Source organism: Salvelinus fontinalis, chromosome 4 (assembly GCF_029448725.1).
Source record: "Salvelinus fontinalis isolate EN_2023a chromosome 4, ASM2944872v1, whole genome shotgun sequence".
Classification (NCBI taxonomy): Eukaryota; Metazoa; Chordata; class Actinopteri; order Salmoniformes; family Salmonidae; genus Salvelinus; species Salvelinus fontinalis.
In genome coordinates this window covers 71,708,009-71,723,333 of record NC_074668.1, presented here as the reverse complement: position 1 = coordinate 71,723,333, position 15,325 = coordinate 71,708,009, and the positions used below count along the sequence as shown (strand labels likewise).

The window sequence follows — 15,325 nt, the reverse complement described above, 5'->3', positions numbered from 1 at the left end:
TATAACAGGCCTATTTTTTGCCATGCAATATGACCAGTAGATGCCATTATATTTGTTGACACAGAAGTATTTATAGTAGGCTACTTATGAACCAGATATGAAGAGGGTAACCATTTGAAATCATACAAGCGTTTCCATTGACAGTGACACATCCACACCAAAATATAATTCCAGTAGGCCTCTTCACCTCACCTGTTACCTGACTCCTCGAGCAGTGTTTGGTGACCATGTTAAGTGAATGACACAGTAAACATTGATTTGACAACCTGATCCCTTCTGCCATCCTCTGAATGAAGTTAATAAGTATGTCGATCTGTCAGTGCGAAATAGGCCTAGGCTACAGTGCGTACAAACACTGATCTACGAGCAGATAGACTTCCCACCAATGACATTTCGGTTACTCACCGACCTGTCCAATTGGCTAGAGTTGTGCTATCTCATCTAGCCTATCCTGCCATGCCCAGCGGTGTGTGTGGATGTCAAACACTACTGACTAACAGCTGTCTCGGCATTGCCTCTAACAATGGACTTTGAAACGAAGATTTATACCAAAATCGGTGGATATGGACGATATAACAGAATTGTTTCCATATTCAGCTGGTTTCCGAACTTTGCTGTGATTCTGAATCTTTTTTGCGACGTTTTTTATACCCTGATTCCCGGGTCGTACCACTGTAAACCCGACCCGACACTTTTACCTTCGGGTTTTCTTTTCAGTAATTATTCCAGACAAGGGTATCTCAATTTTACCATACCGTGGGTGAATGGTTCTGGACTGAGTCACTGTGAACTTTATAAGTACCCTAGAAACGTCTCCAACTTCATAGACAGCATTCCAAAGGAGATCGTGCCATGTACGAGAGGATGGGAGTACGACCAAGCTGCGGCACTTCAGAGCAACTACGTGACAGAGGTAAACAAATATATACTTGGAAACGATGGTTTGTGGTTGTTTTTGGAGAGTTTGTGCTTTTGCCAGATTAGCAATCATTCGTGTGCTAGGGATGTTTTTATGACGACGCATTTTCCTTACCTAATTTGGTTTACAAGTAGCCGCCTTTTCAGGCTAATGTGTAAATATCTTTGCCAAGCCCTGTCGAATGTTATTCATCCATTCAAAGTCGGCTACTCAAAGTACATTTGGGTTTAGAAGAGTTGGTCATCAATAGGCCTACTAGATAACGTCAATAGATGACACGGCATGGCCTGTTAAGGCCTACTCATTGCTCAAGTCTGCTGTTGGTTAACATGCTTAGAGTTTGTAACTCTAGGATGCATGGTGTTTTGGTTATGTGCTAATTTGATTACCAGATAAAAAAATATCCAATTAGCACTACTTATCAGATCATATTAGTCTGTTTTATATAATTACATTAAGAAACTGCTGTGCAGAGCCATGAAATATGGGGAATGTGTGTTTATGTGATGATAGCAGCACAATGCAGGGACAACAGTGTTCTTCCACCCCGATGGAGTTCCTGGGAAGATATGTCCTCAACAGAGCACATGAGAGGAGTCAGTCTTAGGATGAGCATTCATCTTTCTGTACTGACCCTTAGCCATCTCATAAACAAGGAACACTCGAGTTCAACTGAATTTATTTGGCTCTAAGGGAACCCTTTTTCATATTTCGTACTACTAGGTCTATATTCTTATTTCAGACTAGCACAGTCAATGCCTCTCTAACGTTGTCCTGTTTTGCTTCTTGGGAAAAGTTAACTAAATGTTGACTTATTGCACCTGGACAAATCTCACCAACCCATTATAATATCAAAAAAGGGGCAGGCCCATCCCGCTGCAAATACTGGAAAGGGATCTTGGTAACAAAAGTATCAGCAGTCACTCAAATGTCCAGACACAAGGCAAATACTGGCGTGTGTGTGTGAGAGAGACAGTGTGTACGGGCTGTACAGGAATTCAACAAGGCAGACAGTAGCCCTGATGTGGTGTATTTTCTCTCGCATGTTTCCCTGGCGATAGGAAGCAACCAGCCCTGACCCCCCCCCCCCCGGGTTCCTGGCTTTCCTTCTCCATGATGTCACAGGACATTTGTTCATGTCCCCACAGGGGTATCAACATCATACAGCAGGAATGGAGGTCCTTCTGGCCCTGATTTTTAAGGGGTAGGATGATAGGGACAGATCAAGAGATGAAGCAAGGGAGGGAAAAGGAGCAAATGGAATGAAGAGATGGGGGAGGGAGGAAGAAAGAAAGAAAGCATTGGAGTACGGTGAAGAATGGTGGAAGGCACTGAAACAGTGCAGTGGCCCTAATGTGATAAACCTATCTGCAGTCACTCTTATTCAATCAGGAGATGATATCTATCACACAGCTGAATTCCTCCTCCTTCGCACATGGATTTCCATTGCCCTCAAGTGTGTGTGTGTGCTACTGGCTTATAATTCTTACTTGTATAATAATAAGGGATAAAGAAGCTACAGTTTCAAACAGTCAGTCTCAAACATTTTCCAAGCATGTTTATTAACAGTCCTTAAAAATAGAGTATGCTCAATCTGCCCCCGGAATTTCTCTACCCTGGAAATGCAATCCTGGACGAAGAAATAGGCCACCCATTATGTCATTATTTCAGTGGCTCCATTGACTTGGCTCTTTTACCTCATTCCTAACTGTGGCAAAGGGGTCATTCCATGTCATTTCAGAAAGCCATGTCATGTGCCATCTCAGATTGTTCTGAAATTGTTTCTGTAGTTAGAAACAGATAAGATTAGCCTTCCTGAAACATTATTTTGTTGAAAATAATTTTATCTCTGAGAAATTAAGCTAATTGATTGCAACCAAATAGTTACTATGTGAATCCTATACATTTATGGGTCAAATTTATGGGCCAATTTGGGTCAAATCAATTATATTTCAACAAATAATGTTTCAAGAATGCTAATATTTTTTTTGTTTTATACTTTTTACCCCTTTTTTCTCCCCAATTTTGTGATATCCAATTGGTAGTTAGTCTTGTCCCATCGCCGCAACTCCCGTACGGACTCGGGAGAGGCGAAGGTCGAGAGCCGTGCGTCCTCAGAAACACGACCCTGCCAAGCCGCACTGCTTCTTGACACACTGCTCGCTTAACCCGGAAACCATCTGTACCAATGTGTCGGAGGAAACACCGTACAGCACAAGGAGTCGCTAGAGCGTGATGGGACAAGGACATTCCAGCCGGCCAAACCCTCCCCTAACCCGAACGACGCTAAGCCAATTGTGCCTCATGGGTCTCCCGGTTGTGACCGGCTGCAACACAGCCCGGGATCTAACCCGGATTGTGGCCTCCCACTAAGGAGGCCACTATCTTATCTTTTTCTAACTACGGAAATTATTTCAGAACAATCTGAGATGGTGGGTGTCAATCCTCAACATTGTTCTTTTTGAGGTGGAATGACTCACCATCTCGCTCTCTCTCTCTCTCTGCTCCACAGTGGAACCTAGTGTGTGGTGACTACTGGAAGATTCCTCTGCAGCACATCTGCTTCATGACAGGGTGGATTGTGGGATATGTCCTCCTGGGCACAGTGTGTGACTGGTAGCTACACCCCCCCCCCCCCCCCCCCCCACCACCACACCTTCTGCATTTTGTGTGTGTGTGCATGATGTTTCTGTTGTATTTTTGTATAATTGTAAACTACAATTGTAGTAATTTCACCATACATATTTAATGTTAATGATATTGATGGTATTAGGCTGTTATGACTGTTTAATATGTGTGCATGGGAAGCTATGTATCTCTAACTGTATTATTTTCTCTATGTTCAGGTTGGGTCGTCGACAGGGCTTCCTGCTGTCTGTGTCTCTGTCCGGTCTGTTAGGAGTAACTGTGTGTCTGTCCAACAGCCCTGTAGTGTTTCTGCTGCTACGCCTGTCTCAGGGCGCCATGTTGGCTGGGGTCTTCCTCTCCTCTTACCTCGCCAGTAAGTACACTTGACTTACCCTACTAATACCGCTCACTCCTGAGTACATTAAATAAAAATATTGGACAAAACACGCATAATGACAAAAGACAACACTACATAAAGAGAGACCTAAGACAACACAGCATGGTAGCAGCACAACATGATAGCATCACAAAACAGGGTACAAACATAATTGGACACAGACAACAGCACAAAGGGCAAGAAGGTAGAGACAACAATGCATCACGCAAAGCAGCAACTGTCTTTGATGGCAGGGGCAGCTGTACAGATAAGTCATCCAAAGGGCTTTGACTTCTCAAACACAGAAGAAAGCTAACACTATATGATGCCCCGTCTCCTTATTAATTCAGCCACTTACGTAGATAACTAGCAAGTGTACATTTAAGGGTTGCGTTAATGCAAAATGCAAGTGTTTTTCACCCAGAAAATAAATCTAAAACGAATAAGAAATATCATGCTGCGTTTTGTAAACGCAGATCTAAAATGCTTCTTATTGTAATTTCTGATCTGTATCAGACACGTATTGTGCTTCAGTGGCACTTTTCCACTCTGGGAATTCACCAACAGGCATTCTATCAGCAGACAGCGCTCTGACTGATGTGGAGCTACTGTTCTCCATCATTCTATCAGCAGACAGAGCTCTGACTGATGTGGAGCTACTGTTCTCCTGTACTTTTCTCGGTGTAGTCATCTACTTTTCTCTGGTAAAATGCAAGATTAACTTCAAGCAAAACATTAAGAAAAATAGCTGGCTACATTCTTTCTATGATTAACATTGGAAATAGGATGGCCAGGCATCGTTTTTGCAATAAAAACCTTGCTTTTTCATTCTAAGCTCATTCACTTGTGTGGCTGCCAGCCAAGCAGCGTTGCGCACTTTCTGAATGTGTTGCACAAATGTATTTTCTGTGAAGGAAAACAGTAGTGGTTTAGTTAGTAGTTGCACGGCCCTGATCACTCTATTGAAGCAAAAAAACAGTTGACTTTAAATATGAAATGCGACCCCTGTCAATACACAGCTAAACTCAACTGCTCCTGCTTTTTCCCGCTGTGCTATTTGCAAACAAACGCTTGACTGGCTCAACTGTTCTGGGGAACTGCGGTAAGCTTCATTATGTGAAAGGTGAAATGAAGAACGTGGTCTGCTGTATTTCGTAAAGAATTGCAAAAGTTGACTGCAGGTATTTACTTAAAAAGCTACAAATGTCAATTTATTGAAAACTTCGGTATTAAAAAAAGCCTCCTGTGGCTATTTCTAAATACCCCGGTATACGGTATACCGCCCAAGCCTAGGGCAGTTACTGGTATTGTTCTTACGTCAGCTCAGTGTATTTCTTTGAAATGTAATCACATTTCCTCTTCAGAATGTAATATAATTTGTGAAATGGTCATGTGGATCATATTGTAGATTTCTGTATTCTGGACAGTTCAGTTGGGAGTTCTACATTCGACTTTGTTTAGCTGAATTAAAGCAGTCAGCAAAATGTATTTAAAAGCAGTTTTTATTATTTCTCACGCAGAAATGTGTCAGTGGCTAACATCTGTTGGATAAATATAGACCAAACCCATATATCAAAAGCTCCCTCAAAGTGCTTTCCTTAGATCATTGTCCCTATGGGAAGCCAGGATGAAATCATTCTCACAATTTCACTAATATCATCAAAATTAATAAATCCTTGCACATTTTTGGGTTCATTCAGTAGTGTTTGCTAGATTAAGTAGAATCATGTTGAAAAATTATGTTAAGTACCATATAAACTCTGCAAAAAAAGAAACGTCCCTTTTTCAGGACCCTGTCTTTCAAAAGTAATTTGTAAAAATCCAAATAACTTCACAGATCTTGAAAGATGCCCAGGGTCCTTGCTCATCTGCGTGAACGTGCCTTAGGCATGCTGCAAGGAGGCATGAGTACTGCAGATGTGGCCAGGGCAATAAAATGCATTGTCCATACTGTGCGACGCCTAAGACAGCGCTACAGGTAGACAGGACGGACAGCTGACCGTCCTCGTAGTGGCAGACCACGTGTAACAACACCTGCACAGGATTGGTACATCTGAACACCACACCTGCGGGACTAGCCACATTCTCTGCTGCCAATGACTGGAACGAACTGCAAAAATCACTGAAGCTGGAGACTCATATCTCCCTCACTAACTTTAAGCACCAGCTGTCAGAGCAGCTCACAGATCACTGCACCTGTACATAGCCCATCTGTAAACAGCCCATTCAACTACTCCATCCCTATACTGTATTTATTTATTTATCTTGCTCCTCTGCACTCCAGTATCTCTACTTGCACATTCATCTTCTGCACATCTACCATTCCAGTGTTTAATTGCTATGTTGTAATTACTTCATCACCATGGCCTATTTATTCCCTTCCTCCCTTATTTCATTTGCACTCATTGTATATGGACTTTTATTTTTTCTACTGTATTATTGACGATGTTTGTTTATTACATGTGTAACTCTGTTGTAAGTGTCGAACTGCTGTGCCTTATCTTGGCCAGGTCGCAGTTGTAAATGAGAACTTGTTTTCAACTAGCCTACCTGGTTAAATAGAGGTGAAATAAATTTTAAAACGTACAATATATATTCTTGAAGGTAACAGATGGCAACAACTACCCGAGTTACACCAGGAACGCACAATCCCTCCATCAGTGATCAGACTGTCCGCAATAGACTGAGAGAGGCTAGACTGAGGACTTCTAGGCCTGTTGTAAGGCAGGTCCTCACCAGACATCACCGACAACAACGTCGCCTATGGGCATAAACCCACCGTCGCTGGACCAGACAGGGCTGGCAAAAAGTGCTCTTCACTGACGAGTCGCAGTTTTGTCTCACCAGGGGTGATGGTGGGATTCGCGTTTATCGTCTAAGGAATGAGCGTTACACTGAGGCCTGTACTCTGGAGCGGGATCGATTTGGAGGTGGATCCGTCATGGTCTGGGGCAGTGTGTCACAGCATCATCGGATAGAGTTTGTTGTCATTGCAGGCAATCTTAACGCTGTGCATTACAGGGAAGACATCCTCCTCCCTCATGTGGTACCCTTCCTGCAGGCTCATCCTGACATGACCCTCCAGCATGACAATGCCACCAGCCATACTGCTCATTCTGTGTGTGATTTCCCGCAAGACAGGAATGTCAGTGTTCTGCCATGGCAAGCGAGGAGCCCGGATCTCAATCCCATTGAGCACCCTGGGACCTGTTGGATCGGAGGGTGAGGGTGCTAGGGCCATTCCCCCCCAGAAATGTCCGGGAACTTGCAGGTACCTTGGTGGAAGAGTGGGGTAATATCTCACAGCAAGAACTGGCAAATCAGTCCATGAGGAGGAGATGCACTGCAGTACTTAATACAGCTGGTGGCCACACCAGATGCTGACTGTTACTTTTGATTTTGACCCCCAATTCGCTGCCACTACATGTCATTTTCACTCTTCTAAAGTACGGCAAAGATACTGGTAATTAACAAAAATTACGGGAATCTTCAGTCATTTTGGTAATCTATCGTAACTCTGGTAATTTATACTTGGATAACTGTATTTATATATAGTTTTAATTTATTATGTGTCAATATTGTCCATATGGTTAAAGAGAAAATTGTCTAAGGAAAAGGTATCTAATCAACAATGGCATTATTTTAAATGAACTCTGCAACTCTTCCAACTATTGACTTTTTTTCACTACTGTCACCAGTTTCACGTCAATACATTGAGAACAAATACATATTGACGTTGTAAAAAAAAAAAAAGGCTGTGTGGCATTCCCCCATACTTCCCATAGCAACCTGGTCTTATAGACTCGACATAACATAGTATAAGTAAATCCGAGACACTCAAATGAGAACGATATGTTATATTTGGTATGGTTACATAAGACAGAAGGTTACTTAAGACAAACGAAAGCAGGGTGGATGGGTGGGCGTATAACGCGAACATCTAGCAACCCAAAGATTGTGTTTTGAATCTCATCACTGACATCTTTTGATTTTAAAATTTTCTACTACCTTCTACTTTTTAAGCTACTTTGCAACTTAGCATGTTAGCTAACCATTCCCCTAACCTTAACCTAACTCCTAACCTAGCTAAAGTTAGCCACCTAGCTAACATTAGCTACAACAAATTGGAATTCGTAACATATAAGTTTTGTAAATTCGTAACATATTGTACGAATTGCAATTCATAACATATCGTACGAAATGGATGATGGATAGCCACAAATGAATACATACCATACGAAACGTAACATGTCATACTATTTGGAATGTCCCGGATTTATGTTTATGTTACTTCCAGGTTGACCATAGCCCTCTATTGCTGCTATGGGGGTTAGAAAGTCCTTACCTTATGCCCCATGATCCCACACCAACCCCTAGCCTCTGGATTTCTCACTTGGGGGTTTCCCTCTGTTGCCAATAAACATAAAGGATCACTGGAGGGAAAAGTGATTGGGGGATGGTAAAGGGATAGGGAAAGGTGACAGTTGTGGAGACAGGGTGGAGTTTTCTTGCTGTAACCTTCCTGTGATTGTGAGGTGATTGTGTGAACTGGTGTGTTTGTATGTGGACAATTCTTTGCTGAGTGAAAGCGGTCAAGGAGTGCTCAATGTGTTTTTAAGACCATTCTGTGTATGGGAGTAATGGTGCTAGAAACAGCCTGAGAGGGAGGCCCACCGCAGTCTGTCTTTAACACACCCACACACACATTTGCTCTTCTTACATTCCTCTCGGGTCACTGGTAAAGGTTTTAGGCTGTATTCTGGAGGACTGCCTCTCAGTGATCTACTGCCAGAGAGTTCTTCAAAGGGGTGTGGGGGAACAATAGCAGGACAAAACATAGTGGAAGAAAATTAGTATTTTTTTCCCTTTGTTTTCTCTGTGAGGGGTTTTGAAGGAGGAGAACTAGGGCATTGTAGTTTAGGTCAAAGTAGAGGAATTTCACACCACACAAATGGTCACAAATAGTCTTATGGTCAGTCAGGCTACTAGTTGCATTTTCCTTCTCTCTATCCTCTCCTTTCTTCATCCTCTCTTCATCTCCCTTTGTGTGTTCTCCAGGACTGGAGCTGTGTGACCCTCCCCATCGGCTCATGGTTGAAATGGTCAGTGGTTTCTTTGCCATCGTGGCAGAGCTCTTGTTGCCAGGGCTGGCAGTGCTGTGTCGTGATTGGCCAGTTCTTCAAGCAGTGGCTACCTTGCCACTGCTCCTGCTGCTCTCCTATTGGTGGTGAGTCTGTTATAAGCATTTTTTTTGTGTAAACACAGTATAGTGCAAGGGGGGGGGGGATACGTGATACTTCAATCCAGCCCGCCAGACAATTATTATAATTATATATTTTTTCCTTTTACAATTGTAGTTAAAAAACAAATATATCCAATTGGTAGTTAGTCTTGTCCCATCGCTGCAACTCCCGGGAGAGGCAAGAGGAAAAAGTCGAGAGCCGTGTGTCCTCCGAAACACGACCCAGCCAAGCAGCACTGCTTCTTGACACAATTCCCACTTAACGCGGAAGCCAGCCACACCAATGTGTCGGAGGAAACACCGTACACCTGGCGACCGTGCTAGCGTTCATGCGCCCGGCCCGCCACAGGAGTCGCTAGAGCGGAAATCTTGGCCTGCCAAACCCTCTCCTGACCTGGACGGCGCTGGGCCAATTGTGCGCCGCCTCATGGGTCTCCCAGTGACGGCCAGCTGTAACACAGCCTGGGATCAAACCTGGGTGTGTAATGACGCATCAAGCACTGCGATGTAGTCCCTTAGACCGCTGCACAACTATGGAGGCCCCTGCAAATTGACTTAAACAAACAATTGGTCCCTCAAAAAATGCGTCCCTCTGTTGAATTTCAAAATCCCGATGTGGCCCTCCAGCCAAGAAGTTTGACCACCCCTGGTATAGTGTATATTGTTTATGTCATGGGACAGAACATATAAAGGCATGGATAGAGAAAGGGGGATGTGTGTTATAATTATTATGTATTTTTGTGTAAGTACAGAAAGTAGAGAAAGTGTCATGGATGGAGAAAGAGAGAGGTGTGTTTTTATATTCCAGTTTTCTCGTATCCCCTCAGTTGTCCATCAGTGTTTCCCGAGTCTCCCCGCTGGCTTCTGGCCACAGGTCAGATCCACCAGGCTAAGAGGTGTCTCCAGAGCTTCTCCACCAGGAACAGAGTGTATCACCGTGAGGATATCTACGCTGCAGAGAACCTGCTCTCAGGTATCATCATCCCTCACCCTATCCTGGCCCTTTTAGCGGGTCTGTGTCAATGAATAATGTCTGCTGCCTTTGGTAGTGCAATCGGTTGCCACTTTAAGAGCGCATCAGCAGTCAGGAAGGAGGCAATGAAAATGACTCTTCCGCTCTGTGAGAGCTGTCGGTTGGCGCGGTAGTTTTGACTGTGTGTATCTCTTTGCAGAAGTTTTGTTTATTTTCAGCGTGCTTAGTTTGTAAAGTGTTTAAATCGATCGCCGGTGTTACCGCACAATGTCGTGTTTTGAATCTGTTGGGACCGCTCTTGTCATTGATCGCATGGATTAGTAGCAACATTGTTGCGAAGCGTTGACAAAAACCAACAGGTGTATCAGACTGGCAGACGAGTGCAACTGAAAGCCTGGAGTTTATAGCTAAGCCATAGCTCTCTCTCGCTCGGGTGCTTCACACTGGAGCTGATTTACTTTTGTTGTTGCGCTCCACACCATAGTATGTTCACTACTGCTGGCCTATTGCTCTCAGGACATATTTTTGACAGTGGTGTTCAACAGAGTGTGCATTTGAGATTGTTTATGATATGGGATCATTGATTGAACTAGATTTATTTTGGTTCATATGGTTTTCTGTCCTTAGGTACTTTTTTAAGCCCTTTTTTTGTTTTGTCTAGTCCCACACAATTTCATACACCCGTTCACTCTTCGTTCTGGGAACTAATACAGAGTATTGCAAATAATTTGGTGATGACTGAGTTCTCTATTGTCGGTTACCTATGAGTCGCTCTAATCCTTATTATTGTGTGAGGTATTATTGGTTGGGTTACCCCTGGTGGTGTAACCCAACCAGTGGAGAGAAATGATACCTGGCAAACAGGCTACACTCTAGGCAGCCTCTTCTGCCTGTGTGTGTGTGTATAGTAGTTGTACTCTCTCTATCCTACTCTCTGCCTTTCAGCAGGGTTAATACCTGCCTGGCACCCAAACAAAAAATATGTATCTTTACCTCTAACAATACAGCTACAAGGTTAACTAATGGTTTGGGTAATATATCCAAATGCCCGGGTTTGCCCATATCTTACGTTATTGGTTTTCACTCATTCACAATCAGCACAGCAACACCGAACAGACAACCCATCCAGTCCACTCACAGCATTCCCTCATATCCAATATTAGTGAACTATGTTTGAGGTACACGTGGCATTGGATGTTTCTGAGATGGTTCAGAAGTGTGCCTGGTTACCTGTGCCAGCTCTCTCTCACAGCCCCACCTTTCACAGGCAGCCAGTCACTTAATGAGTGAGAGCATCCAACACCTGTGCTCTCCTGTGGTAGTCACGATAAGAGCTCTTTGTTTGTTGGACATTTCAATACGACCGTAGTGTACTAAATCACCAACTGGAATTACCTTAGTCAAAAATAAAGAACCATGACATTTTATATTTTGGTAATTTATCAGATGCTCTTATCCAGAGTGACTTACAGGAGCAGTCAGGGTTAAGTGCCTTGCTCAAGGGCACATCAGCAGATTTTTCACCTAGTCTGACTGAATGGTTCCATTTAGTGTGATTTAATAGTAGGCACTGGTTCTGAGGAGAGGAATTTCCTATAGAATGTGGGTTATATGTTTGTACCAAGTGAACAGCGTTTGTGTCAAGTGCCCTTTGGCCTTGGTATTGGCAGTGTGAATGCAGGCTCATATCTCTCCTTCTCTCCCTCCCTCTCCTTTTCTTCTCTGTAGAGATAGATGCGGAGTACCCAGATTATACCCAGCCTTGCTACCACTCAGTCCTGGAGTTGCATTCCACCCGAGTGATCTGGAGGAACTGCCTCATCCTTAGCTTTACTATGTGAGTTAGGATCTAACACAGCTTGTATGACCTTCTATATGACTCCCTCCACTGAACAATGCAGCCACGAGGAATGGTAATGTTACCATCTGCCGCAGCTGCTTTTAACAGTACTGTTTGGACAGAGTAAGTTTCATGTTTTGGGCCAAGGACCTAACCTTTCCTAACTCTCCTCCTCCAGGTTCATAGGCACAGGCATCCAGTACTGTTTCATCAGGAACCTCCACAGCTACTCCCACAACTTCTACTTTAGTTACTTCCTGCGTGTGCTGACTGGAGCTCTGGGATGTATCTTCCTCTGCCTGTCCGTCAACCGCTTTGGTCGCCGTGGTATCCTGCTTCTGTCTGCCATTATCACCGGCCTGTCCTCGCTGCTGCTGCTGGCCCTCACACAGTGTAGGTTTAACCTGCTTTATATCTGTGCTATGATGATGATACTATGTTGCTTTACTATTACTATACACACATTTTCTTTAAGTGTCTCATACGGTCTTCTCTCCCCTGTACATGGTTCATTAGTAACTCTCCTCATACAGTAGCCAGAGGTTTGCCATGATGACCTCATTCACAATGATGTCACTGTTATGATTCTGATTGGCCATTAGATTTTTTTCAGGTGATTTCAGGTCCAAATTTTTTTTTAATGGCTTGTTTCCTAGTTTGCCTAGTTTAGTGAGTCATCAGAAAGACCTGTCCTTGTCCTTCTCTAGATCTTTGTGGAGCGCTGGTGTTGGTGCTGTCTGTGTTGGGGCTCCTCTTCTCCCAGGCCCTGGCCATGCTCAGTGCATTCTTCGCCAGTGAGGTCATGCCCACCGTAGTCCGGTAAGTATTATCTGTCTACTGTCCTGAACACACTAAACTGTCATTAGTTTGTCTGTCGGTGGGGTGTTTGTTTTTCATGTATGTGGACATCTGTCCGTCTGAGGGAGGCATATGAAATGTGGGTTGTATGTCTGGACCAAAATGCAGAATGCTGGGTCAGGTGCCCTTGACAATGTTAGTGAGCTCTATATCTCTCCTGACCCTCTCTCTCCCTCTGTCTCAGTGGTGGTTGTCTGGGGCTGGTGCTTGCGTCTGGCTGTATGGGGATGGCTGCCTCCTCTATGATGGAGCTCCAGAACAACAGGGGTTACTTCCTCCACCACGTCATCTTCGCCTCCTTCGCCGTCCTCTCGGTGCTGTCCATCATGCTGCTGCCGGAGAGCAAGCGCAAGCCGCTACCCGACTCCCTGAAGGACGGAGAGAGCCAGCGACGGCCCCCTCTCTTCCTGTCTCGTGAAGACACCCTGCCCCTGCTCTATACCCGGCGTGGAGCCTCCGAGTACAACCCTGATAACTACTCCCGCCTGGTCTCCGCCACCAGGAAGATGCTCATCAAAGACAATTTACCCTATAAGATGGTTGTGCCCTCCCAGTCCCCGCTGCTGCCTTCCAACAGTGAGGTGCACTGCATGCTGGAGGGAGAGGCACTAAGAGAGGACTTATCTTAGACGCCTATAACTACCATCATCCATTCTCCTCTCCCACAGAGTAACCTCACCTCAAACCCACTGGATATCTCTCCCTGGTATCATCCTGGGCTAGCTGGCTGGTTCCCTTTCACCAGACTGAGACAGTGTGATCCAGACTCGTATCGCTCTGAACGACGGGTCTTCTTGGATATTTTGAAGGGGAGGAGAGTTGGAGATGTGTGTATTTACTGTGTCAGTCTTTTTTGTTGTTGTGCCAAGTGTTTCAAACAATACAAAAAAACGATCTGTGGTTGTGCGCTTGCACAGACTCTACTGAAACACTGTGCGCTTGTCCTTTGTTTTTGTACTGATGGAGATCTGCTGTTTCTAAGACGGTGTTAACACCCTCTCTTCTCCAGGTTGTGCAGCATGGAGCTATGGCTTTATTAACCACTGAGGCTAAATGCTCACTTGAGAAGCGTTGCTTGTCCACTTAACTGGTGACTCGTGCTTTTCATTACTGCTGTATTGTGCCTGTGACTGCAACGAGAGAGAGCAGAGTCCTGACTGTTACTTCATCTGATTCACTGGTGACTCAACGAGGGGAACTCACAGATAGAAGTCAGTTTGGCTCAAACTGCAATGTATTGTAGCCAATTGTTTGATTTTTGGGGGGGAACTTAATAAAGTATCAGTCACTGATAATATGAACTAAGCTATGAAAGGTCATTTCATCCTGTCCACTTGTTGGACATGTTTTAAGAACATGAGATATTGTCTCGTGATGATTTGCACCAGGAACAAAGTTGTTAAAATTATTGAAATGTGATCAGGTCATGACCTCTACTCTGAGTCATTATAACCTTTCAAATGGGACTTTACCTCACTGTGCTTAGTTGTATCATGTCCGTCTCTCTGCCTTAAACTGTGAACTTTCCTGTTCAAAGAAGGCAGTTGCTAGGACATGATACTTAACATTCTATAAGTAATTTAATTAAATACATTTTTATCAACTATTAAACCACATTTCACTGCTCTTTTTGGTATTTGACTGTGGTTTGAGGTTTGTGTTGCCCTTCTTGGCCTGGCTGTGGAACTGTTTTACATTATTGTTGGATAGGATGTTCACACTCTTAACTCATTCGCTCTTCCTTTTTCATCCCCCTCTCTTTTGCTTGCATGGGAACATAGCCCCTTGTACAGTAAGTTTATTAGGAAAAAATATAAATGCAGCTGCTCAACTTTTCCCCACAGCGGACAATATTCTGTCCTTCTAAAAAATCACTATATTAAATTATATTATTTTCAGCTATGAATAAGTTGTCTGACTCTCGAAAGTTCAAATTGAGTTATTTGGAAGCTGAGGCCGTACAGTGTTGATTTACTGTTTGCCCCTCTTCACATGCCTCATAGAAAAATAAATAGAATAATAATGTCCTCAAGCATCAAGTAAAGAGATGCACAACTTCCTTTCAGATTATGGAAAACGAACAGACCCGACCAGGACATTTTCAACAATGCTATTCCGCTTTCGACATCAATGGGGTTTTAACGAGGTCACTGGGCGTTGAACTAAGGTTTCTGTAGTATTCTGAAGCTGATCCATTTCTATTTTTAACTTTTATTCGCTTGCTCGCCTCACTTTTCAAAAATGAAATCCGTTAAACAGTAAGTTTGAATGGCTGAAACTGAAAATGTTTTAAGTTCTGCTCTGTTTCATATGTCTGATACAATGCTTACCACAAGATGGTGCTGTTCTCTTGTAAATGTATTGAATGTACAAAATCCACCATTTTTCTTTCAACTTTGTGTTATGTTTTATCAACAAAGTCAGATTTTTATATTTTGAAGAATTGGAAATGTATTTCAGTGTAAATAAAATAAGAGGACTTCGAGTTA

General features: G+C 43.6%; 1 protein-coding gene across 1 annotated transcript; it reads left to right on the top strand.

Moving 5' to 3' along the window:
- The first annotated feature begins 240 nt into the window (after positions 1-240).
- On the top strand, positions 241-15,323 carry LOC129854328 (putative solute carrier family 22 member 31). Its single transcript, XM_055921257.1, has 9 exons — positions 241-913; positions 3,432-3,535; positions 3,766-3,920; positions 8,982-9,150; positions 9,993-10,138; positions 11,867-11,975; positions 12,157-12,371; positions 12,686-12,797; positions 13,021-15,323. Exons 1-9 carry the CDS (start codon positions 524-526, stop codon positions 13,463-13,465), a joined length of 1,845 nt encoding a protein of 614 aa, XP_055777232.1. The 5' UTR covers positions 241-523; the 3' UTR covers positions 13,466-15,323.
- Positions 15,324-15,325: the final 2 nt, after the last annotated feature.

What these genes read in the sequence shown, in the direction of transcription:
- LOC129854328 (XM_055921257.1), top strand. Translation starts at nt 524, where the DNA reads ATGGACTTTGAAACGAAGATTTATACCAAAATCGGTGGATATGGACGA. An exon ending in CCTCTCCTCTTACCTCGCCA is followed by an intron (nt 3,921 to 8,981) that starts GTAAGTACACTT and finishes TGTGTTCTCCAG; the next exon opens with GACTGGAGCTGTGTGACCCT. An exon ending in GTCATGCCCACCGTAGTCCG is followed by an intron (nt 12,798 to 13,020) that starts GTAAGTATTATC and finishes CCTCTGTCTCAG; the next exon opens with TGGTGGTTGTCTGGGGCTGG.